Raw genomic sequence first — 26299 nt, 5'->3', positions numbered from 1 at the left:
TCATGTTCCCAACTTTTAAGAGAAAATAAACCCACAGATTTAAAAAAGGGAACAATTGAGGCAAAGAAACCAGGAACAAGACATGAGTATATTGGGAAAAAAAATAGATTATCAAGAGCAAAATTAACATAAATATGCAAGAAAAATAAATAGGTTTTGTTTTGTTTGTTTGTTTGTTTTTTACCAGTGGTGGAGTACATTCACATAAGGACAATTTTGAGATACTTTGCTTGAGTATTTCCATTTTATACCACTGTCTACTTCTACTACACTGCAGCTCAGTGGTAAATATTGTACCCTGCTTTTATACTCCACTACTTACTTTACAATATTTGATAACTTTAGTTACTAGTTACTTTACAGATTCAGATTAATAATATAAAACATAGTTTTTTATATATACCATAGCCTATATTTAGTAAATAAAATAAGCTGCACTTTACCAGCTACAAATTTAAAGTGATGTACACATTAATACGTCAATAATTATAATCCAATAATATAATAATTAACATTATTCTGAAATCCATCACATAATGTTTGGTATTTTAAGTATTTAGAAGCTAATACCTTTCTACTTTTACTTAAGTAAAATGTTGTTTTGGGGGACAAATTACAGAAACACCAGAGAATACAACAAAGATTCAGAAATGCGGAGAGGTGAGTGAAACACTGCACAACACGCTAATGTCTGAAGATTAATACAAGCTGGTACCATTTAGCGCAGGATTAGGCTATTTTTGGATGCAACTGCACTATTGTACAGGTGTTTATAGTCACCAAATGTGCATGGTATATCAGTCTCCCAAAATATGTTAAGGCTAGTTGATGTTTATAGCAGATAAAAGTTTTAAAAATTGTCAAATTTACAAGAGAACCTGTTTGTTTTTCCCAGGTTGGGAATTTAGGCTAAACTCCTGCATTAACATTTTATTTTTACTGTCAAGACATTCAGCCGTTTAATTTACTCTGAGCCACCGTGCACAGTCAGTAAGTTTACACCACAGGCAGCCAACAGTCAGCTGAAATTAAAGAGCTCCAACACTGCAGACACAACACAATTAGATGAGAGTTCATTAATGAGCGCAGCCTGAAATCAAGACAAAAGCCCCTGTGGAGGAAAGAGCGAACAAAAGACATGTTTAACAAATACAAGTTTAATATCAAAACAGACCTACAATCCATCATCAAGTGAATTCCAACAGTACAAACATCAAACGTTGGTTTATTTTAAGCTCTAAGTACTTTGTGTTTATTAATTATCTGACAGTAATGGAGGCTTAAATTCCAGCTACATTCACTTTACACGTGAACATAAAAACCTCAAAACACACCGGGACAGAAATACAAGTGAGTCTGTAAAATAACTTCCATCGTGACAACAGCCAGTAAGAGAGGAATTTAAGCGAACAATAAATCTTGTTTCTTCAACAACACGGACATAAACATGTACATTTATTTACAACTAGCCCCACCTGAGGACAGATAGAGACAGAAAACACAGGAGGAAGAACAGCGTAGAGTGACCGCTGAGTGTTTCCAAAAGATCTGAAGAGTTAGATTTGGTAATTTAATTGTGGTATTAAACTCCCTATTTTTATTCTTTTCTTTTTTGCAGCTTACTCACTCCCATCACACTTGTTTTACCAAACATTAGCTCTCATTTTGGAGTCAAACACTTCATTTCATTTGTGGCGGCGCAGCACAACATCAGGTGTGAACATGAAATGATAATTTGACTTTCTGAACGTGCATCTCCACTGTAAACTGTTTACTTCCCGTCACCGCAGATGCCCAAAGAATCCAGTGGAAACGCTGCGTGATCAGTGGCCATTTCACCATTTTGTGAAGGATCTTCCTTACTCACATCCACCTCTTTGTAAATTCTTTCAAATTAGGTCAACATGTAAAGCTCCAAGTTAATTTTGTATGTTTCCCACTCCGATAATCTTCTATTTACATCTATGTTTTCACAAAATGTCCTTCCAGGCATCAGTTTAGTTTCACCCTGGAGTCCAACAATGATAACCCAATGAAACCCAAGCACTTTTTTGGGCCCAGAAATAGAGTTCATGAAGCGCCATTATTGGGAGATGAGGAGGAGGAGGAGGAGGAATGGCTGGTGAGGCTCTTAGAACTGCTGCACGATCAGTTTCTTCTTCCCGTCGTGGCTGAACTTGTTTGAGCGGAAGAGGTCGCTGTCGTAGAAGGCCGTCAGGTTGTGGATGTTGATCTGTCTCGCCTGGAGGAGGGAGAGGAGAGGACGGGGAAAAGAAGGGACAGAGACCGACAAAAGGAGGTGATTAGAGCTTGGATTCATTTCTCAGCGTCGACCAAAATCAGTGTGTTATAAGTAAGGCTAGAGTTTTGGCTCCCAAGTAGGTGTGTCTCTAGACAAAAGAATCGGGAGTCTGATCCTGATCTGAACAGTAGTGTTTAGTCACCTCAGCCTGCTGATGTTTCAAAGCTGCTCTCCTTCATGACAGTGCACATTTAACTACACAGTGAAAACTAGGCGTTGGCAAAATGCAGTTTCGCTGAGCTACAACTCTCGTTCTCATAAACAAAAAGTAACTGTACAAAACATTCAGCTAGCAGCTTGTAATCTGTAGCCACTGCTAACCAGATAAAATGACAAACTTTAAAAGTTAGGTCACATCAGCTAATTAGCATTAATTCTGTGAGAAACCTAACAAGACAAAATGTATCATGTCTGTTGCTCTCATTACAGTTCAAGAGGCTGTAATGTTGGTGAGTAAAGAGAAGGAAAGTTGGATGGATAAAAAAAGGAATTGTCAATTAACTCCTTAATACTAGTGATGCAAAAACATTTTAAGTTTGGTCTGACAGTACCACCATAGAAAGCACAAGTTATTTAATACCTAAACATTCTCTAAATGTGATTAATGCTAACGTTAGCATTGCTAAAGGTAGCGTGGTAACACAAATCTATTGATGTTATCTATACCGCAGTTATTTTTACACAAGCCATTTCACATGCTCATCATGTCCTCATCATTTATGGTCACCTTCTCATGCAGGTCTTTCTCTGGTATCTCGATGGTGTCGTTCTGGACTCCGTATCGGTTCCTCTGATAGCTGACCTGCTCGGCCACCAGCTGCTTGAGGATGAAGAGCAGCAGCTCGTTGTTGTCCCTGCGGAAGGCCAGGTAGCGGGAAAACGTCTGGACAGAAACACAAGACAACACCGACTTTAAAAAAAAACAAAACATGCGGGCCAGCTCTAGTACCCTGCGCTACAAGAGCGTTAACCTCACAGACAAGTTAATGATGTCGTGTAGTTGTGTGTACATTGTCTGTATATGTGTACTATATGTAGAATCCATGTTGAAGGTGCTCTTTGTACAGACTGAAAACAAATTTCCTCCACTGAGGACAATAAAGAATGAATCTGAATCAATCTAAATAGCCCATTCTGCTCCGCACCGCTCTGTGTGCGTGCGTGTGTTGCTGCAGTATGTAAATTGACTTGATAGCGTTACGTGTGAAAAAGACACGGTCAAACTACACATATGAGTTTGCTCGGCAATATTCTTGACTAGCACCCAGCAGCTAGCTTGCTCCGACCATAAAGCTGCTGTTAGCGGCTCGCTGTGCAGTGGGGTGAGATCCACAGACTCTCCTACTCTAGTTTATATGGCACCAAATTACTTCATTGATGAAAAATACGACTCAGATCACATTTAAATTTCCGCCGGCAGCCTCGCACCTTCCTCATGCTCCTCATGACGCTGAACTTCTGCGTGTCGATGAAGCTCTCTAGCATGACCCTGATGGCCATGTTGACGTCATCCTCCAGCACATAGTCCCTCAGGTGTATCTTGGCGTGGGCCTCCGCCATGCGGATCATCGACTCAATATGACGAACCGTGATGGGGATGCTGCCTGTGGCCTGTTAGTGAGACCAAACCAAGATTAACAAATTTTTAATCATTAAGTCCAAACTGCCATTCAAAGCAGCAGCAAACTACTTTTTACACGCTTTGAGGGTCAAATGTCACGACTACAGTCAAACTAATGACCATTAGATACATTCATGTTATTTAAATTACATTCTTTTGTAGGTTTGTTTGTGATTTATAAATGTGTTTTAATGTCATTGGCTGGAAAAGTTGAATGAACTCACCATCGACTCTTTGCGGAGGTCACTGTAGATGCGAGCCACCTTGTCCTGGTCCATCTGGTTCAGTTTGGGATGAACCTGCAGACACAAGACAAAACATTTACGGAAAATTAGTAATAAAACTTTAGCCTGGTCTTTCATATCCTGTTGAACCAAACACAAAACTTTATATTCTATTGATGTTATATAACTCTAAACTTTAGGTGCATGAAAAATATCAGCTTTATAAAACAAAAAAAAGGGGTTAGAATAAATTTTGGGAGGCAAAACACAAACAAAAAAAGAAGTGTTTTATGGTTTATTTTGTACAAACGTTAAGATTCTTGTCAATTAAAGTACTTACTCATTTAATGATGTTTCATTTTATGACAAAAACATTTGTTAAGAGCGTGTGTACGTACCCGCTCCTTGGCGTAGATGATGTACTTCTTCACGAGTTCCTGGGGAATCGTCGGCACGTCAGACGTGTTGGGCAGAATCACGTCTTCTAAGGCCACGCCCCCTTCCTTGTTGCTGGGGTGATGTTTGATGTGGGAGCCAACCACGAAGCGTGCCAACATCTCATCCTGGTTGCAAAAATAAATAAATAAAAGAGCACCAGCCTGATTTATATTTTTAATTCAGATTAAATTCCCTTCCGCTTTAATAATTTAACTTCAAAACAAAAACTTTACTCAATTATTTTGTAAACTTAGCAGGTCAGGGGTAAAAAAGGTGAGAAGGATACGCAAGCACAGAAACGTACAGAGACAACATAAGAGGGGTCTTTTTTTAAGCTTACATGTTGTATAGATAACATTCTAGTGACATTTCCTGTTCTGCCTGTCCTACAACAATTTATGATGAAAATGTTTTTATTTATGTAAAAAGGGAAACAACATTCAGGTGGCAGGTGACAATTCAAAATCTATAAGTATTACAGAAGCTAAAGCAGTGCGGCTCTCATTCTGTGTTGCTTTCACATGATTGGCTGTTGGGTTTCTCATCGGATCTGCACAAATCACGTAGTTGTCCCATTTTGGTTTCAAAACGGCAAATATCGCCGAACAGGTGTTTGTTGGCATGCCTGAAAACTTTCTACCTGCTGCTCCAGCTACACAGACGTTACAGTTAAAGAAAGAAATAAAGGGTTATGAAGATGTGCGTTTGTACCTGTACAGGGTCAATAGTGTCTCGGACGACACACAGCACATCGAAACGAGACACGATGGGCTCCGTCAGGTCCACGTTGTCAGCAAAGGTCAGGGAGGGGTCGTACCTGCCGCCTGCACAGAAACAAGCACAGAGACATGAAAACACGGACAGGAAAGCAAACGCACCGCCAGCAACAACTTCCTAAAACATATTCATACTTAAACATACAATTTACACGCTTCTTTAGCTCTTTTAGAACCAATAATAAAACTAAACTCGCAGGAGACAGTGGAGCTTTATTCTGTACGTGATGAATGTAAATAAGAACATGATGTTAGGAGAAAACCCTAAATTCAATATCGAAGGTTTGAGTTCGTGGTTGAATCTGTAACTATTATGATGATAAATTAATTAGTTCAGTCATTTATAAAGCACAAATGCCAAACGTTTCATTTGTGAGGATTTACATAAAGTTTTTGAAAACTGTAATATGAATGTTGTAGTCTCTTGTAGCATGAAATAGGCCTTCTGAACTCAGTCTAAAGCTTTCAACGTTGCTTTTCTCTGCAACGATAAAATACTATGCATGATAAAAGCAGAAAAGGATGTTCACTGACTTTCATTTCGCTCTGAAAGGATTAGTAACGGTTGATGAATATCAGCTTTGTCAGTGTGGACAAATAAGGCGAGAGGTGCACCATGAGTTTCTAACAGATTTCACACCGTGTTACGTACCAATGGGGTTAGAAGCTGCGATGACGGTGCACCTGGCCTGCAGCGAGGTGACGATGCCGGCTTTAGAGATGGAGATGCTCTGCTGCTCCATGGCCTCGTGGATACTCGTCCTGTCTGCATCATTCATCTGGAGGACAGAGTGGGGTTAGACCGTTGTTTATGTCACGATTTAATAGTGATGTCTGACAGGAAATAGTATGAACGCTTTCACAATCAGCAGTCGTGTCTCAGCTCACCTTATCAAACTCATCGATCAGACAGACGCCACGGTCAGCCAGCACCAGTGCGCCGGCCTCCAGCGTCCACTCACGGGTGACCGGGTGTCTCTGGACGTAAGCAGTCAACCCGACGGCCGAGGCCCCCTGGCCCGTGGTGAACACAGCACGACTCGACACCTTCTCAACATACCTGCAAAGACAAATCCATCAGAACTTTCTATTTAAATTTATTCCTGGTAATTTTGTTATAAAGAAAGAAAGATGCAGGAAAAAAAGTGATATTTTTCCATGCATCATGTGTTGATACGCACTTGAGGAACTGGGACTTGGCGGTTCCCGGGTCTCCACACAGCAGCACATTGATGTCTCCACGCACCTTGTGTTTCCCACCTGGAAGAGAGAGAAGAGAGTTTGTGGGTAACGGAGTGGGAGGGAGGATGTTGTTGCTTCAGGTTTGCAGTTGACTCGCCTACCTGGATTTTTGGGTTCTCCTCCAAACAGCGACAGGGCCAGGGCTCTCTTGATGTCCTCGTGGCCGTAGATGGACGGCGCCATGCTGGCAAAGATCTACAGACACGACAGACAGTTAGGAAACGTCCGTACAGCTGTGATTATAAAAACTGTTGGTTAGGATTGTACCTGGAAATAACACAAAGCATCATCAATCGTTTGAAGATCCCGTTTTAACGATATTTTGGGGGTGAAAAGGCTGTTTTCCCAGCAGGTTGTGTAGCAGCTGCACTTACTGAAGAGTAATAACATATTTGATTGTAGCTGTCATGGCCATCTATGGCAACAAATCTTCTGCAGTTTAAATTTCTTATTTTTCTAAATTTGACCACTAATTTCACAAGGAACCCGAGAGGCTGACTCTGATGTTGATCGTGTTCTTATCGCTCAGTTTAACCCGTGGGGACAAAAACTGGGGGTTAAGACCTGGTTTTAGGGTTCTGGTTAAGGTTGGGGATGTAGGGTGCGTTAGCGTGTGCCTCCTCACCCTTTCTCCGATGCGTTCGTCCTTGGACAGGGCGACGATGGCCTTGATGTCTTCGTCCGTCAGCTCGGCCACGGCGACGCCCTCGTCTCTGCGGGTGATGTGGTTGGCCATGATCACTGTGGCAAACACTGGGAAGCCGTTGGACATGTTCAGAGAGCCGTCGTAGTTGTTGTGGTAGATGCCCGTCAATTCCTGATAGAAAGATAAATAAAATCATTTTTAAGTTTCTTTTTCACCATGGTGCAGATTTTAAACACCCGGTAATCACAACATTAACATTTTGCATGCAGGTGTAGCTGTTTTATAAATGTTATTTTGAGAAATTTGGATCTGTGATTTCATTGTAGGCTCGTCTCAAATGTCTGTAAGGACAAACGTGTTTTAAACGCCACTCACAATCTCGTCTCCGGGTTTGCAGCTGTCCACCAGGTCGGCCAGCAGGATGGCGTCTTTAGAGCGCGGGAGGCGGCCGGCAGCGACCTTACCGGGGCTTTCCTGGATGGTGATTCTCTGGTAGTTTTGGTACACAGTCTGCAGGAGGAAGACGATTGGTTAATTCACAGAAACAAAGAGACAGACCATTGGCTGATCCATGACAGAAGAATGAACCAGCTTATCAATAAAAGCTTTGTGTTGCTTTTAAATTAAAATAACGCAGCAGACACAAACGATGTTGTCACATATAAAGTAAAGTTATAAAACCAGAAATGAAGTGTTTTAAAAATGTGTTCATACACACAGCAGTAACCATTTAATCAGGATAATGAGTATGTGAAGGTCTTCATATTTTCTGCATCAACATTTATCAACTTAAAACATTCAACCTTCACACCAACATCTCCACCGCACGAGGGGCCTCTCACCTCCTCCATGTTGATCTCAAAGGGGCCCATGGACTGACACTCGGGACAAGAGCCCGGCTTCACCTCCTGGTTCTGCGACTGGAAGAAGGGTCCCAGCACGAAGTTACACTTGTTACAGTTGTACTTGACCATGCCGAGCTGAGGGAGGACGCCGGTGCAGCTGCTCACCACGCCGCTGGTCCGGATCAGCTGGTTCAGGTGGAGCTGCCTGAAGAAGAGGAGAAGAAGAAGAAAACCTGTTTGTAAAAGTGCTGAAACTTTCAGACTCTGACAGCGCTGTTGCTATTTTACTAGTTTCAATCTTCCAAAACATTTTTATGGCCCTTGGCATTTATATAACAGCTATTATTTACCATTCCAACTGCTTTTATTGATTCAGATGTCTGAGCTGCTCCGAGTAGAAAGTGTTTCATGCAGTGTTTGTGATTAGAGTTCTAGGAAATCAGCAAGTTAATTTTATTTATATAACCCATAAATTAAAGGGCTTCACAATCAGTAGAACACACAACACCCTCAACCCTTAGATCCTCCTTTCAGATCAGGAAAAACATTTCAGGGAAAAAAGAGAAACCTCATGCTGCGTTCATGTTATATCAGAGTTATTGTAATTACAAGTTTTCAACATAAATAGCGTTCACTTCAACATCGATGACGTAAGCATTTCTGAGAAAAATGTATGTTTTGGCCCCAATATATTGATAGAAAATAGGAACAATAATTTATAGTCGCATGGCTAATTCAGTCATTATATAACCACCTTGATGACGTGAACTCTCGCAAGTCACGTTGCAGACAGAAGCGGGGACAAAAGATAAAATATTACCTGAGGGAGCGGATCTCCTCCACCAGCGGCAGGTTGCAGATGCGGACGTGGATCTCGTGGGCAATGCGGTCGTATTTCGGGTACATGGCCAGCACGACTTCTTTAGCTGCTTCATCGAAAACCTGAAGACAAAACAGACACAATGTAGGTGGACTGTGAGTTTGATTCAGGTCACTTAGACACCTGTTGTCGGGTTGGTTCAGACTAAGGGAAAAATAAACAGGCTATTGTTGGTCTGTTTCATGCTTACACTTTAACAAACCAAGAGAAGTACATTTGAATTCTTCTTACTAAAGTGGACATTTCAGGTGGTCCTGTAGTTTAGTCAGCACCACAGTTTCACTGACCGCTTTCTCATCAGCATAAAACGAACCGAGTCAAAATGGCAAATGCACCGGATTTCATATGAACCGCACCAGAAACATCAGGTAGATGAAGATGGGAGGCTCTCGCACGTCAGACCACAAAAATGTACTGTGTGTTTGAATCATTAAACACATTAAACGGTCTCAGACGACGTTTATTAACACTAACAACAACAGAGCTACACTCACCTTCAACATCTCAGTTGGAGCTTCTGGTAGGAAGTAGGCCAAAACATGCTCTCTGGCTGCGAGGTCTTCATAGTTTACAACCAGACTCTCCTTATTCTCTGTAAGAAGAGGAAACTATTTCATTCATTTAAAACCAGAAAGCAGTTAACTGTCCATTTATCAGAGAGTATGTATGAACACATTTCAGCATTTTATAAAACGTGAGTTGAGAAAGTTAAGCTACCTTTGCACATGTCGCTGATCTTCTCCTTGAAGACGTTGTGGCCGTTTTCGTCGACGTGGGTCCGCAGGAAGTTCTTGAAGCGGTTGTAGATCTCCAGCCTGGGAGCTGACATGGACACCCACTCCCTCACCGTGTGGCCCTGCAGACCGGGAACATACCGTCAGACCCTCTAACACAGCCGGAAGGTACCAGGACATCATTGCATCTGTGCTTTTATTACTCGAGCAGCAGCTTTACAACCTTCATATCCTCCAAGTTCTCGATGCTCTCGATCATTTCCTCTTCTTCTCCATCTGCAACGCCCTCTGCCGCCCGCTCGGCCAATCGCCTTCGCCGAGCCGCCGGGCGCTCGTCGTCTTCATCTTCGCTGTCTGGATAACGATAAAATGAATGGATTATTCACTCAGTCATCTTTACATCCCACCACCTTCCCACCTAGACCCCTTTAAACACAACCTCTGCCTAACATCTGTGTCTTGTAACATTTGTCTGATTTATTTTTATTACACATTAGATGATTTCCTTTTGGGAAATGAGCCTCATTCACACACACACACACACACACACACACCACAAGAAAAACCCATATTGGCATCCATTCACTCCTCACCGTAGAGCAGTCCTCTCCTCAGCCGTCCGCTGAGGCCCTGCTCCCTGTCCCTCCTCCTCATAGCCTCCTCGGCAGCGGCCCGGGCTCCAGGCGACAGCTCCGACAGATCCTCGTCATCCAGGTCCAAACCCTCTGCTTCATACTGATCCAGCGCCGGGATAGCACGGTAATCCCTGAGCAGAGAGAGACGAGGAAAACACTTGTAATCGAGCCCCCCCCCAAGACTTTCTGACACAAAAACAAATCTGCTATTTAAAATTCAGAGCCAATCCTCACCTCTCCATCCCATCCCCGATCAGCTCCTCTCCGTCTCCATCTTCCTCCTCCTCTCCGGGCAGGGTTACATCCCCCAGCAGCCCCTCCGACTCATCCTCGAAGGGCGGCAGGTCTCGTCCGGGGCTGGAGGTCAGGTCTCCCCTCCTGGAGGCCCGGCTGGGGCTGGTGGCCATGTGGTACGACTCGGAGGAATCCTATCAGCGAACACACAGATTACTCGAATTATTGTTATTTCAATACGACATGACTTATCTACCAGACTTGCAGTACTAATGTACAGTGTATTACTGGGCACCATCATTTTACAGTGGTTTTTTTTTTGATGGCTATTTAATGTATTTTGTACTTGTGCTTATTTTACCTGTAAATGTGCATTTACTTACGGTTTCTTATTGTTTTTAAATGTGTAACTATTTCTAAATTATATTTGTTTTATGAGTTTGCGTGTCTGTTTTTGCCAAATTTCCCATAATAGATAATAGAGACTGAACCGGACTATTGACTTTTACTTAAGTAACAGATGTCTTTCATCACTACTGATTGTCATCCATGGATTTAAAAGTTACCGCTAAGTTTAAAAGCCCTTAAACAGTGCATTTGTACCTTGTCAGTATCAACTATTTTCTGCAAATACAGTTCCTCTCCTATCAGAGGATGAACTATTTTACCACATAACATAATTTGATACAAGACAAAAACTAACAGAAAGGAGTCTTGAAGAAAATGTGTGCAACCCTGGTAACTTTATGTCTTTTGAGTTGATTTACTCCTCATAACATGGTAATAAATCTCAAACATAGAATAACTAAGAAACAATGATTTTACCAGAAGCTGGTGGCCATGTGGTGAAAAACAGAATAGTCACAAAAGGTAACAGGATAAACTGAAGAGGTTTAACATAATAAAAAAAGGACGCAGAGTTAGAAATAGTAATGGTCACAACGTGGAAGTGAGTCGATAAGTAAAAGCTTTGAGTTTAAGACCGTTTCATTAGGTAAATTACGTTAATGTCTGTTATTATCTCTCACTTGACTGCTTTTAACTGCATCTGCATTACAGTTGACTCTGTAAGTTAGTTAATCCACAGACATAAACTGACACTTTATTTTTATTAATTTAACGTTAGCAGATAATAAAACGCTCATCAGCCACATGTCAAGTCTTTTACAGCCAGAGGACAAAACAAAACAGACACATAATCATTGTTCGTGCTGTTCGCAACGGTGCAAAGGCGAAAAAATGCATTTTTTATTCAGTGCAGGTTTGACTTTAAACGTAGTTTTATTCATTCTTCTGATATATTAAGTAATAATCTAACCCTCTGGCATCGCTGTGATGCCGGCGAAAATGAAAATGTCAACTTATTACACATGAAACTCAACCTACAAACTTAAATCTGCTTAATTGAACTTCTAACTCCTTCAGTAGACACTAGAAACCGATCATTTCGTCTGATTTTAATCAGTTTTCACTCACCGCCATTGTTCCAGTCTGTCTCTCTCTGCCTCTTGTAAAGAAACTTCTGCTTCCTGCGGAGAGTCACTTTTTCGCGCGAAAAAACCACGTGACGATCAAAGCCCGCGAAAAATAATGAATATTCAAATAAGGCTCTGACGTTGTGCCTTCTTATTGGTCAGTCTGTTTAAAAGAGGCGGCGTCTTAAAGCTACAGTGCATTAGATTTCTGTTAATCCCGTCTACGGTTTGACACATATACACAATTCAGTATTATTCAAATGGCTGTGTTGGCATGCTCTTTTAGTCCAAGTATGTTCCTAAAGCAAAAAGTCACAATTAAATAATACTATATAAATATTAAACAATAAACAAACTAACTAACTAAAATAAAAATATATCTTAAAGTGAAAATATGTCTTGTTTTTTGACATGGAGGAACACATTTTCCTGATAAATGTGCTTGAATAGCACTTATGCATAAAAAGCACTTTAATAACATAATATTTAGTACAAAATCTTGTAAATCACTGTACAACAGATTACTGTCACCTTATAACTGATTTACTTTGGTAGTTCATGATGTTCATGACCTGCACAGTGAAAGAAAATGACTGCCTTGTATATTGTGGTTTATTAAAAAAACATTTTTTTTTATTTCATAATTTCTTTAATTTCTTAATTGTATTGTTTTATTCTGTTGTCTTTTTTGTATCGTACTGACTAGATACTAAATCTGGCTAAAGCCAGGATATTTATATACATGCAAGCAGAGATGTTCATTAATGTGCACTGTCCCTTTTAAATGAATAAATGAACAATTATTAAAATAATAAACACTAATAATAATAATTGTGATAACATCACAGTACTTTTATACAACCAACAACAATTCAACCCTTCAGAAGGCTGTGAGAGAAAGCGGCGCCGGACCGCACAATAAAACAAACTCACCTTTCTCTCAGCGTCAGAGCAGGGGCGGAGTTTATGACGTGATACTTTTTCCCGGGAAAAATTAGGCCGCGTTCAAGAAAATCCGTTTCACAGCCGTTCTCATATCCTCTCTCAGAAAGCGTTTGGCCCTGTCCCAAAATGTTTAATTTCTTCAGGTTTCCTTTCCCTTTTAAAACATTTACAAACAAAGGAACATTTGAAGAACCTTCTTTGAGGATTTAGAGCACATGGTGTTTTATTTTTGTTTTCCAGCTGTAGGCAGTCCAGCCTAGACGGTGGTGATTATTCTCAACATTTGGTTTTTCGCCTATGGAGTATGCGGATGTTTTATTTACATGAATGCATTAGAACAAGTTGTACATGTAGTTAGTGTTAGCTTTCTGAGGAGTGGAGCTGATTTATTTGTCTTTGTTTCTGTGGAGTAGCTACTTTTATTCAAGTACTGTAACGTTACTCTGGCGAAAACTTGCAGCACACAATCAGTCTACATTTTCAGCAAAGAATCAAGAGGCGGGACTGAAACACACACCTGGGAAGTGAAAGCAACCAAGGGGGTGGAGTTAGACAAACTCCACTCACGGACCAGAGTCAAACCAGATTGTTCTGCAGAGACACGGACCGATAAACAGACGATCAGATTCCCCTTCAGACCAAACTAACAACTTCCTTTGAGTGAGTTCAGCTATAGGAGAGAAAAGTGGAAAACTACAACACTGCTGCTTCAACCTGCTGACGCTCCACACTCTGAAGGTGAGTTTGACTAAAAACACAGCTAAAAGTGAAAGTGAGAGGGGGGGAGGGGAGCCAGGACTCACGGTAGCCTCTCTTCTGTGTTTTCAGCTTCTCCAAGAGACAAAATGGCTTCCAGATCAGAGGAGGATCTCTGCTGTCCGGTCTGTCATGACGTTTTTAGATATCCTGTTCTTCTGGCATGTAGCCACAGCTTCTGTAAAGACTGTCTGAGGAGATGGTGGAGACAGAAAGAAGCACGCGAGTGTCCAGTTTGTAAGACAGTATGTTCATGGAAGAAACCACCATTTAACCGGGCGTTAAATAACATGTGTCAGACCTATTTGTTGGAGAGAGATCAGAGAGATTCAGAGGCTCTCTGCAATCTGCATGCTGAGAAACTGAAACTCTTCTGTCTGGACCATCAGCAGCCAGTGTGTGTCGTTTGCAGAGATTCACAAATACACAGCAACCACAGATTCAGACCCATCGATGAAGCTGCACGACAACACAAGAAGGAACTTCAGGAAACTCTGGAGCCTGTAAAGAAGAAGTTAAAGGTTTCTGAAGATATTAAAGTGAAGTTTGATCAAACAGCAAAACACATTAAGGTCCAGGCCCGACACACAGGGAGGAAGATTAAGGAGCAGTTTCAGAAGCTTCGCCAGTTTCTAGATGAGGAAGAGGAGGCCAGGATGGCTGCACTGAGGGAGGAAGAGGAGCAGAAGAGTCAGATGATGAAGGAGAAGATGGAGGCTCTGAGCAGAGAGATAGCAGCTCTTTCAGACACAGTCAGAGCCACAGAGGAGGAGCTGAGAGCTGAAGATGCTGCATTCCTGCTCAACTACAAGGATGCAGTGGAAAGAGTCCAGCAGCGCCCCCTGCTGGATGATCCACAGCTGCCCTCAGGAGCTCTGATAGACCAGGCCAAACACCTGGGCAACCTGACCTTCAACATCTGGAGCAAGATGAAGGACATGGTCTCCTACACTCCTGTGATTCTGGACCCAAACACTGCTGATCCAAGACTCATCCTGTCTGAAGACCTGACCAGCGTGAGACGAGGAGAGGAGCAGCAGCTTCTTGGGAATCCAGAGAGGTTTGATAAATTCCCGTCTGTTCTGGGCTCTGAGGGCTTCAACTCAGGGACCCACAGCTGGGATGTCGAGGTTGGAGACTGTTCAGTCTGGTTTCTGGGTGTGTTAGCAGAGTCTGTCCAGAGGAAGGGACTCATCCAGTCTGGATTATGGACAATGGGGTTGCATAAAGATAAATACTCAGCATGCTCACTAGGTTCATCCACAGTTCTCAGAGTGCAGAAGAAGCCCCAGAGGATCAGAGTGAATCTGGACTGGAATATTGGAGAGCTGTCGTTCTGTGATCCTGATACTAACACACACATACACACCTTCTCACACACTTTCACTGAGAGGATGTTTCCATTTATTTTCACTGGGAATAAACTGCAGATATCACCTCTGAAGATCCGTGTGACAGTAGAACAGAACAGTTAGAGATAAATATTCATGGTGTTTATTTCTTAAAGGGGAAAAGTCTCTGAATTTAACCTGTTGAGCTGCATCTGCTCCTTCTGGAGGGGCAGGTGCAGCTCAACAGGTCTCATTATTCCAAAAATGTTCTATTCTTCTTAGATTTATTGTCAGCTTTTGTTTATATTATCGATCTAAAATTATTTCATTTAGTTTCTGATTTATAGTTTCAGGTTCGTTTAAACTGTTTATGTGTCATTTTAAATTGTTTGTTGTTTTTATTATTATGACTTGTGTGTGTGAAGCCATGAAGACCAGGAACCACTTCTAGGAAGCTGATTTCACACTGTAATTTACTTCCAGCTTCCTGTAGCAGCATCTAAAAACAACCCAGTCGTCACTAATACTATTAATATTTGGCTTCACTTCAGCAAACACTACAGTTTACACAGAGCTTCAATCCAAATCAGTCCACTGGTCCTAAACATTCAGTTAGTGTCCCAGTCCTGTTCAGAACTGCATTTTAACAATTGGCCCTTCAGTTGCCTCGAAGAAGTTATCTCTTTGATTTTTATTATTTTTTATTTTTGTATGTTCTTTTTGTTATTTAGTTTGAAAATCAGGTTTTTGTTTATATTGTCAATCTAAAATTATTTCATTTAGTTTCTGATTTATAGTTTCTGGTTTGTTTAAACTTTTTATATCTTGACTTTGCGATGGAAATTCTGCATGGACACGACCAATACTAAAGGAAAACACATAATAAATTAAAGCTGAAATCAGTGTTGGACGGGCCCTTGCACGTGAAGCGCTCTTATCAGGGCGGGACTCTTATCATTCTTGTAAAGTTTGGTACAGATATGAGCATGTGCACTGAAATTACTACAACTTCCTGTTTCATGGTGAAACATTGATTTTCGATGACACGGACGGGAAAAGTTTTTATTTTTCATCTCCAATATCTTTTCATTGCACAGCGAAAATTTTAAGGTCGATTTGCTTAATTGTCTTGGAGGAGTTCAATGATGATTCAAGTTACTCGGTTATATTTATCTAGTATTCAGATAGAGAGAGATATATATATATATATATATAGTATTCAGATCCGTTACTTTAAGAGAAAGTTATAATAACTTACTGTAAAAATACTCTATTACAAGTAAAAGTCCTGCATTAAAAATGTGACTTAAGTATAATCAGGTAGAGAAGAGTAAAAGCACTCACTGCAGAAAGAAAAATGTTTTTTGACTGTTTTAATCTTTTATGCATGTTGTATTATTACTGTTTATGTCTTTTATATTTGTTTGTTTTTTATCCTTAACTTGCTCTTATATGTAAGTCTGTCCATGGACTAATATATAAATTGGAGATAAAGAGGATCATATTCATGTTGTTTATTTCTTAAAGGGGAAAAGTAACCTGTTGAGCTGCATCTGCTCCTTCTGTTGTCTCATTATTCCAAAAATATTTTATTTTTCTTAGATTTTTTTTATTTATTTTTTTACATTCTTTTTGTTATTTAGTTTGAAAATCAGCTTTTTGTTTATATTGTCGACCATTTCACATCTAAAATTATTTCATTTAGTTTCTGATTTATAGTTTCTGGTTTGTTTAAACTTTTTATGTGTCATTTTAAATTGTTTTTTTTTTTTTATTATTATGACTTGTGTGTGTGAAGCCATGAAGACCAGGAACCACTTCTAGGAAGCTGATTTCACAATGTAATTTACACCCAGCAACAACTCAGTCGTCACTAATACTATTAATATTTGGCCCAGATGTAGGGTCTAGGTCTACTTTCTTGTGTTGTAGTACTTCTGTCATTCTCTTTTATTAATAAATTCTTAAAAGACAACGGTTTGTTGTAACTCAATTATATGCGCAATCCCTCACCAACAATACACAATTTCCACTATTACACATTACATTATTATTTTTATTATTACTTGTGCATTCATGACAACTGGATTTTGATGCTGTAATTGTTGAGGTGGAGCTCATTTTTAACTATTCTGTATCGGAAACATATTTTATTAAGTCTTCATGTGTTGTAAAAATCTTAATTTGTAGAGTAACTGACTGAAGCTGTCAGATAAATGTAATGAAGTAGCCTAACTACAATACTTCCCTCTGAGATGTAATGGGGTAGAAGAAAAAAGTGGGAATGAAAAGAAAATACTCAAGTAAAGTACATTTAATTATTTAGCTGACACTTTTGTCCAGAGCGACTTACAATTGCTATATATGTCAGAGGTCGCACGCCTCTGGAGCAACTAGGGGTTAAGTGTGTTGCTCAGGGACACATCGGTGGACGTATCACAGTGGGGAAACAAACCCGGGTCTCTCACACCAAAGTCATGTGACTTATCCACTGTTCCATCACCACCCCTTCAAATGGTCAGATCAGACAATAAGTGAAATTTCTCTACATATAAAAAGGTTGACAATAGGACCTAACGATGAAAACAGAAGTAAATTTTTCTCAAATATAAACATGAAAATGTCCAATACACTAATAACTGAAAGCAGCTCTGTCTCATGTGACATGCAGGAGCCAAGAAACATTACCGTTGGTTGCATTTCCAGTTCAGAGTCATTTCTAAAAGATAACTTGTTGACATTTTTTGAGTTTGCAGCAAGGATCCCAGACCAAAGTCAGACCGAGGACAACAAGTGCACAACAACCTTTTGTAATGCACGGAGCTGCTCTGGAGGCAAAGGTCTTTAAATTTTATCAGTTTTTCTGGCTTAAAGCAACAGCATATTAAGAAAATGTCCTTATCCCTTCAGTCAACTGCTGAGTTATGACCTGAAGAGGTCTGCAGCTTATCCCCCACTTACAAAGCTGTCTTTTCATCCCTTCCAAAGAGATTGATCAAACACTCACATTTGACCTCACGTGATAATGTCAAAGACAGTTGTTCACAGAGCATGAAGCACACCTAGCAAAGCTTGCACACTGTCAGTCTACATTTTCAACAGTGATTCAATACAGTGGACTGAAACATACCCCTGTGTTACATGTGACGTGACAGCATTCAGCTCGGTCTCCACCCCTCACCTGACTGACCACAGAAAACTAGGAAACAGATGATCAGCTTCACCTTCAGAACAAACTAACAACTTCCTCTGAGTAAGTTCAGCTATAGGAGAGAAAAGTGGAGAACTACAACACCGCTGCTTCAACCTGCTGACGCTCCACACACTGAAGGTGAAGGTGACAAGGTGAAAGTTAGTAGACGAAGAGGGAGGGGAGTCATGACTGACTGTAACCTACTTTCTGTGTTTTCAGCTTCACTCAGAGACAAATGGCTTCCAAATCAGAGGAGGATTTCTGCTGTCCGGTCTGTCAGGGTCTTCAGAGATCTTGTTGTTTTGTCATGTAGCCACAGCTTCTGTAAACTCTGTCTGATGAGATGGAGATTCCGAGGCTCTCTGCAGTCTGCACTCTGAGAAACTCAAACTCTTCTGTCTGGACCATCAGCAGCCAGTGTGTCTCATCTGCAGAGATTCAGAAAAACACAGCAACCACAGATTCAGACCCATCGATGAAGCTGAACTGCAACAAAAGAAACTTCAGGAAACTCTGGAGTCCTTAAAGGAGAAGTTAAAGGTTTTTGGAGAAGTCAAAGTGAAGTTTGATCAAACAGCAGAACACATTAAGGTCCAGGCCCGACACACAGAGAGGCAGATTAAGGAGCAGTTTAAGAAGCTTCACCAGTTTCTAGATGAGGAAGAGGAGGCCAGGAGGGCTGCACTGAGGGAGGAAGAGGAGCAGAAGAGTCAGATGATGAAGGAGAAGATGGAGGCTCTGAGCAGAGAGATAGCAGCTCTTTCAGACACAGTCAGAGCCACAGAGGAGGAGCTGAGAGCTGAAGACGTCTCATCGTCCTGCTCAGCTACAAAGCTGCAGTGGAAAGAGTCCAGCAGCGCCCCCTGCTGGATGATCAACAGCTGCCCTCAGGAGCTCTGATAGACCAGGCCAAACACCTGGGCAACCTGACCTTCAACATCTGGAACAAGATGAAGGACGTGGTCTCCTAGACTCCTCTGATTCTGGATCCAAACACTGCTGATCCAAGACTTCTTCTGTCTGAAGATCTGACAAGCGTTAGAGGAGGCGAGGAGCAGCAGCTTCCAGACAATCCAGAGAGGTTGGAATATATATGGTTCGTGCTGGGCTCTGAGGGCTTCAAGTCAGGGACTCACAGCTGGGATGTCGAGGTTGGAGATAGTACAGGATGGGGCCTGGGTGTTGTACCAGAGTCTGTCCAGAGGAAGGGACTCATAAAGTGTAGATTATGGGGAATATTGTTCAATGACGGTAAATACTCAGCACGGTCACGAACAGGTCCACTCGCTGATCTCAGAGTGCAGAAGAAGCCCCAGAAGATCAGAGTGAATCTGGACTGGAACAGAGGAAAGCTGTCGTTTTCTGATCCTGATACTAACACACACATACACACCTTCACACACACTTTCACTGAGAAGCTGTTTCCATACGTTTTCACTGGGGATGAGCTGAAGACATTGAAGATCTCACCGCTGAAGGTCTGTGTGACAGTGGAACAAAGGATTTAGAGATAAAGAAGAGAATTATATTCATGATTTTTGGGACCACTGGGGCATCACAGATCACGAATCCTTTATTTGTGTGACCTTTGATCCATTGACCTTATTCTCCCACAGTTCTGAATGTGTAAAGTTCCTCCCTGGTGAACTTCTAGAGCAGGATTTGTCTTTGTTATTATCTACTGTTGCTTTTTTAACTTTTTGTACACAGATATAATAATATATTTATGGTAAAAAAATGATGTGAAATTGCATATTGGAAAAACATTTTCTTTGAGCATCACATGTTCATTTACATTTGTTTGCAACATTACAGTCTTGTTTACCATGTGACAGCATGCCATCTACTGACCAATGGACAGGAATCTCTGTAACCTGCCGTTATGACTCTGCGCAATAAGTCTCTAAATAAATAAATAAATCTCTTCATACCTAAAACGAAGCCTTCAACACACAGGGTGAAAAGAGGAGCTGCAGTGTTTTTTGAAAATTAAACCATGTAAACCTGTTCTGGTACAACCCCTACATAAGATTTTGAATCTTAAAATGAGCACAATACTACTTCTTTAAGACAAGAAAGAAAATTGTATTCTTTTAATACAATTTTCTTGCGCTGACAGCTCGGCGATCAATAATATATTTAAGCAGTTATTACTTACCATCATTACAGTTTGCATTCTGATCCAACAGAGTGGTTACACTCCCCTTCTCCAAAGCCACAATCCATTTCAGTATTGTAATAACTGAGGATTCCCATCTTCGCTGTCCCTCTTCAAGATGCTGCCTCATATTCCAAAGCTTGATTTCTATGAATCCTTTATGGGACACAGGGTCATATAGATGCTCCTACAAACACATTTTAATAAAAAAATAGAATTTTGTAAGCAACAACCTTTTGCCAATGGTCATATATTTCAACAAACTGAGAGCTCAATACTGCTAGATTCAATTATTACTTACATATCCTTCATTCTCTCCAAAAACTCTGAGATTCAGAGAGGGAAAGATTGCAATCAATGATTTAGCCAAGTTCAGCTTGTCTGCAGTGGAAGGGTAGCTGTTTGAGACAAAACATAAGAGGGATGAGATGTGCAAGAAAATTACTATGAAACGCAGCAAGAAACAAATGAATAACATACAGTTACATAATGTGTACACATTTTTATATCATTGATAATAATTTCACTTTTCCATTAATGGCGTATTAAAACCTATTTAGTCTCTGCAGAACAGATGTAGGCTATGCGCTGTATAAAAATATAAGGCAGATTCTCACTGGATTGATTCTGATAGCCTAACTTTGCAGAATCCAGAAACTTATTATTATAATAAGTTATTTATTTTCTCTAATTTGTTTGGTTGCTATTTGTTTAATAGTGTACAACAGTGAATTCATTGAACTAAATGCCGCGAGTAAGTTTGATCCTGGCTTTCACTCAGTAGGTTATTTCCCCATTGTGATGTATATGAAGAGATTAAACAGCAATAACAAATCTCTTATTAGGTGAATTAAGCTTTCTGATTTTTCTCCTGATTCTGAAAGGTCTTCTTCTTCTTCCTCCTCCTCGCTGATTGCATACCAACTTTAAATATGCGTCTACTGCCACCTACAGTAGTATATGATTGGTCTTTAAAAAAACTAGGCTAACTAACAAAAAATATTTATAAATCACAACCTACTTCCTAACTCTGCCTGTATGGTTACTGTTGCAGCATGTTTCTCTTTCTCCAATAACACATCAAGGTGTCAACATAAGACAAATATAATATATGGTAAACATAAATGATATGAGCATAAGAAAGGTGTAAAATAAACATTAGGCCTTAAATTTAATAATTGTACAAAATGTGAATGTTACAACCAGAGACTCATGTGGACCAAACACAAAAGCTCTTATGTTCGTTCTCCACAGTTCTCAAGTAGATTTACTCAAGTACTGTACTCAGGCAACAGCCTGCTGCACACATGAGTCTACATTTTCAACAATGAATCAATACTTTGGACTGAAACACACCCTGTGTTACATTCAACAGAGCAGGTATTACAAAGCTCCACCCCTCACCTGACCTGAGACAAACCAGGAAACACTTTGTTATCCTTCCTCACTTAAGAGACTCACAGACGATCAGATTCACCTTCAGACCAAACTAACAACTTCCACTGAGTGAGTTCAGCTACAGGAGAGAAAAGTGGAAAACTAAAACCCTGCTGCTTTGACACTGCTGACGCACAGTGAAGGTGAGTTTTACTATAAACCTGACTCAAAGTGTAAGTTAGTAAAAGAGGGAAGAGAGCCATGACTGACTGTACTTTGTCTGCTGTGTTTTCAGCTTCACTTGGAGACAAAATGGCATCCAGATCAGAGGAGGATCTCTGCTGTCCGGTCTGTCAGGACATCTTTAAAGATCCTGTTGTTCTGTCATGTAGTCACAGCTTCTGTAAAGACTGTCAGACGAGATGGTGGAGAGAGAAACAATCACGTGAGTGTCCAGTTTGTAAGAGAAGATCTTCAAAAGAATACCCACCTTGTAACCTGGTGTTGAAGAACCTGTGTGAGGCCTTTTTGTTGGAGAGAGATCAGAGAGCTTCAGAGGCTCTCTGCAGTCTGCACTCTGAGAAACTGAAACTCTTCTGTCTGGACCATCAGCAGCCAGTGTGTCTCATCTGCAGAGATTCAGAAAAACACAGCAACCACAGATTCAGACCCATCGATGAAGCTGCACAACAACACAAGAAGGAACTTCAGGAAACTCTGGAGTCCTTAAAGGAGAAGTTAAAGGTTTGTGAACAAGTTAGAGTGAAGTTTGATCAAACAGCAGAACACGTTAAGGTCCAGGCCCGACACACAGAGAGGCTGATTAAGGAGCAGTTTAAGAAGCTTCACCAGTTTCTAGATGAGGAAGAGGAGGCCAGGATGGCTGCACTGAGGGAGGAAGAGGAGCAGAAGAGTCAGATGATGAAGGAGAAGATGGAGGCTCTGAGCAGAGAGATAGCAGCTCTTTCAGACACAGTCAGAGCCACAGAGGAGGAGCTGAGAGCTGAAGACGTCTCATTCCTGCTCAACTACAAGGCTGCGGTGGAAAGAGTCCAGCAGCGCCCCCTGCTGGATGATCCACAGCTGCCCTCAGGAGCTCTGATAGACCAGGCCAAACACCTGGGCAACCTGACCTTCAACATCTGGAACAAGATGAAGGACATGGTCTCCTACACTCCTCTGATTCTGGATCCAAACACTGCAAATCCAAAGCTCACCCTATCTGAAGATCTGACCAGTGTAAGACCAGGAGAGAGACAGCAGCTTCCTGACAATCCAGAGAGGGTTGATAAATACCCGTCTGTTCTGGGCTCTGAGGGCTTTAACTCAGGGACTCACAGCTGGGATGTCGAGGTTGGAGACAGTACAGCCTGGTTTCTGGGTGTGTTACCAGGATCTGTCCAGAGGAAGGGACATATAAAGTCTAGATTATGGGGAATGTGGTTTCATGAAGGTAAATACTCAGCACGTGCACAAGCAGGTCCACCCATGTATCTCCAAGTGCAGACGAAGCCCCAGAAGATCAGAGTGAATCTGGACTGGAACAGAGGAGAGCTGTCGTTCTCTGATCCTGATACTAACACACACATACACACCTTCACACACACTTTCACTGAGAGGCTGTTTCCATACATTTTCACTGGGGATAAACTGAACATATTGAACATATCACCACTGAAGGTCTGTGTGACAGTGGAACAAAGGATTTAGAGATAAAGAAGAGAATTATATTCATGATTTTTGAGACCACTGGGACATTACAGATCACAAATCCTTTATTTGTGTGACCTTTGATCCAAAAGGGAGACTAAACAAAAGTTTGAAAACGCTGCGGACCCCGTTTTTCATTTTAAAATTCTGGGTAGTGTTTTAGTGCAGACAGGCAAAATCGGAGGAGTTTAGAAACGATGACGCAGGCGACCTCGTTTGGCTCTCTGATTGGGTCTCATAAGTCAAGCAAAGCAGAAACACGATACTGTTGACAGAGTATTTTTATTAGAATATTACTGCCATACAAATAACACTTTTGCCTACATATGTACTGTGCATGTTGTCGTATTTACCTTGCAACGACTCCCAATCTGTTTTCCGCCACCACAGCTGCTTTCAACTCCCATGTTACATTCACAGTTCCAGCTCGTTATTGGTCGTTCTTCATCTGTATTTCTCTATTCTTTTGCCTAATCTTTTTTAACTACGGAATAGTATGGAAGATTTAATTGGACTTTAATATTTGTAACCCACAGAAGACAATCTACAAATGTGTACAATGATGCGCAAATATTTCACTATCTGCAAATGTGTATTTTTACATTTGTGATGTGTAAAATCACATCCACAAAAATACAGGGTGATCAAAACTGTTTTTACACATTTGCAGATTACTTCCTGTCAATTTGTGGGTCATGTTACATTTATAAGTTCCTTTGTACACATTTGTGGAATTATGTCCAATGTGTACTGCGGAGATCTGTAAAAAAAAACAAAAAAAACATATATCTCACAACCCAAAACATGTATTTTTACATTTGTGTTGTGTACAATCATATCCACAAAAATACAGTGTGATTTGCAAATACACACAATTAAATCTGTGCAAAGATCTTTTTATTTCACATACAAAGTGTTATTTACGCATTTGTGGATCCATTTCTACACACAAAACAGTTTTTACACATTTGCTGATTGCTTCTTGTCAATTATCAGGTCACGTGACATTTGTAACTTGCTTTTTACACATTTGTGGAATTTTATTCACGGCACCAGAGCCCTCTGCACGGCACTAGCTAGCGTCATCCTTAACCCCCCCCCCCAAAAAAAAAACCCTATAAAAAGCTAGCGTCATCCTCAGACAAGACTGTAGCCTTGTTTCAACCAGCAGCGGAAAAATAAAGTGGAGAATCTTCTTTTAACTCAACGCTCGTGACTCAGGATCGGGTTCATCCTTGTCACCTCAAGGTAAGTCTACTGTGCAGCTAACTTTGTGTCTCCTGTTGTGAGTTAGCTGTGTAACGTTACACCTAACAAGCTCATATTAAATCATTTAGTTCACCTGGAGAGATTTTATGATTTTCACAATAATTGGTTATTCCCTCTACAACTGGATTTTAGCATGCCAATCTCTCATATAGCCTCCATTTACAGGAGTCCGGTGATCAGTTAACATTTAGGTATATAGTGATAAAATCAGTAGGCTAGGATAGTTTGACAGATCAGTGCAGAATGATCAATATCTTAGTGACAGTAAACCATGATGTCACCAGTGTTGGGCAGGAACGCGTTACTGTAATAATATTACTTTTCCCAGTAACTTGTAATGTAACTAATTACTTTTCTAAAGCAGTATTATTATTATTAGTTACTAAGGAAAGTAACGCTGCGTTACTCGTTACTTGAGTAAATCCAGGACTGTGCAGCAGCTCAGCGGGACCGGACTTTGTTGTTCATGTGGCTGTTAGCCAAACACTAAATGAAGAATGTAGAACCAGTGAGAGAGGCGTTCTTTCCACAGATGGAAGTAGCTGCTGACATTAATGTGTCACAGTCTAAGATGCAAAGAACATTGTGTCTAGTGTAAAGTCTGTGCGACCAGCAAAAAACTTTCAACCGCGAACATTTCTACATCTGATTTAATGAAGCATCTGCTGAAGCAGCACAGCAACGTGAAACTTACAGAAAGAAACTTTTTTACTATATGTAGGCTATTTAAAATGATTTTTGATTGAGGAGCTGTAGTGCAGCACCTCCTCGCTCGCTCCCTCTCTTTCTCTCCCTCTCTCTCATGAACACCGCTGCACAAACCTGTCCAACGTTAGAATACCCTCCCTCCCCGTCATTCTGTTGGAAACACTGGAAAGTAATTTAGTAACGTAACGAGTAACGTAACTAGTTACTTTTATCATCCAGTAATAAGTAAAGTAATAATATTACTTCTTTAAGGAGTAACAAGTAACTAGTAATATATTACAATTTCTGAGTAACTTGCCCAAAACTGGATGTGGCTGCGCTGTGTTTCTGTTCTGAATAAATCACTGAGCCTTTCCCTTTCTGTTTCCCCATTTTCTTAGCAGCGCCTTGGCCTCCTCCTGTCCGAGCTGCTACTGGACTGCCAGCCTGCAGTACTGCTTTCTGAGCTACTTCTGCTGGCCCACTGGACTACATCTAAATTTTTCTGTACAAGTGTACATAGTTTACTATTTAATACTTTATCACTGAAATTGTGTTTGTAGTATACAGTCTTGTATTAGGCTACTACTGAAGTTGTGCAGAATGCATTTATTTATGTTTTTTAATTATTTATTTATGTTACACCTTCCTGTCAGAGCTGTTAAAGAAAGCTTTGTAAAAGTATTTGAAAAGGAGATTATTATTATTATTTATACTCTGGACCCTGGACCAGGGTGTACCCCGCCTTGCGCCCGATGTCAGCTGGGATTGGCTCCAGCCCCCCCGTGACCCTGTACGCAGGATAAGCAGTTGATGATGTA

At 40.8% G+C, this 26299-nt stretch overlaps 3 protein-coding genes and 1 pseudogene across 3 annotated transcripts; 3 read left to right on the top strand and 1 right to left on the bottom strand.

Annotated features, from left to right (window-relative positions):
* Positions 1-1137: 1137 nt before the first annotated feature.
* On the bottom strand, positions 1138-12163 carry mcm2 (minichromosome maintenance complex component 2). Its single transcript, XM_038696885.1, has 20 exons — positions 12054-12163; positions 10578-10771; positions 10302-10474; positions 9932-10062; positions 9692-9830; positions 9469-9566; positions 8915-9036; positions 8092-8299; positions 7625-7759; positions 7229-7420; positions 6705-6798; positions 6543-6621; positions 6250-6421; positions 6014-6140; positions 5297-5409; positions 4546-4710; positions 4148-4222; positions 3731-3913; positions 3030-3185; positions 1138-2242 (listed from the first exon to the last, which is right to left on the bottom strand). The coding sequence occupies exons 1-20, from the start codon at positions 12057-12059 to the stop codon at positions 2132-2134; spliced, it is 2673 nt and encodes an 890-aa protein (XP_038552813.1). The 5' UTR covers positions 12060-12163; the 3' UTR covers positions 1138-2131.
* Positions 12164-13529: 1366 nt separating this feature from the next.
* On the top strand, positions 13530-17059 carry LOC119886269 (zinc-binding protein A33-like). Its single transcript, XM_038696894.1, has 2 exons — positions 13530-13735; positions 13826-17059. Exon 2 carries the CDS (start codon positions 13843-13845, stop codon positions 15226-15228), a length of 1386 nt encoding a protein of 461 aa, XP_038552822.1. The 5' UTR covers positions 13530-13735; positions 13826-13842; the 3' UTR covers positions 15229-17059.
* A 1403-nt stretch (positions 17060-18462) lies between these two features.
* Positions 18463-19785, top strand: LOC119885825 (annotated as a pseudogene).
* Positions 19786-21893: 2108 nt separating this feature from the next.
* LOC119886265 (nuclear factor 7, brain-like) lies at positions 21894-24105 on the top strand. The gene is made up of 2 exons (XM_038696889.1): positions 21894-22015; positions 22108-24105. The coding sequence occupies exon 2, from the start codon at positions 22125-22127 to the stop codon at positions 23520-23522; it is 1398 nt and encodes a 465-aa protein (XP_038552817.1). The 5' UTR covers positions 21894-22015; positions 22108-22124; the 3' UTR covers positions 23523-24105.
* Positions 24106-26299: the final 2194 nt, after the last annotated feature.

The sequence above is a fragment of the Micropterus salmoides genome, unplaced genomic scaffold (assembly GCF_014851395.1).
Source record: "Micropterus salmoides isolate LMB-PRFRI ecotype aquatic unplaced genomic scaffold, ASM1485139v1 Ms_hic_scaffold_4, whole genome shotgun sequence".
Classification (NCBI taxonomy): domain Eukaryota; kingdom Metazoa; phylum Chordata; class Actinopteri; order Centrarchiformes; family Centrarchidae; genus Micropterus; species Micropterus salmoides.
This window is presented reverse-complemented; position numbering and strand designations above follow the sequence as displayed.

Bases quoted from the DNA above. Each gene is read 5' to 3' on its own strand.
- mcm2 (XM_038696885.1), bottom strand. The intron at 9,831-9,931 runs GTTGTAAAGCTG...CCCGGTCTGCAG, and splicing joins AGAACTTGGAGGATATGAAG to GGCCACACGGTGAGGGAGTG. The intron at 3,914-4,147 runs GTGAGTTCATTC...TCTCACTAACAG, and splicing joins ACCTCCGCAAAGAGTCGATG to GCCACAGGCAGCATCCCCAT.
- LOC119886265 (XM_038696889.1), top strand. From the start codon at position 22,125: ATGGCATCCAGATCAGAGGAGGATCTCTGCTGTCCGGTCTGTCAGGAC.
- LOC119886269 (XM_038696894.1), top strand. From the start codon at position 13,843: ATGGCTTCCAGATCAGAGGAGGATCTCTGCTGTCCGGTCTGTCATGAC.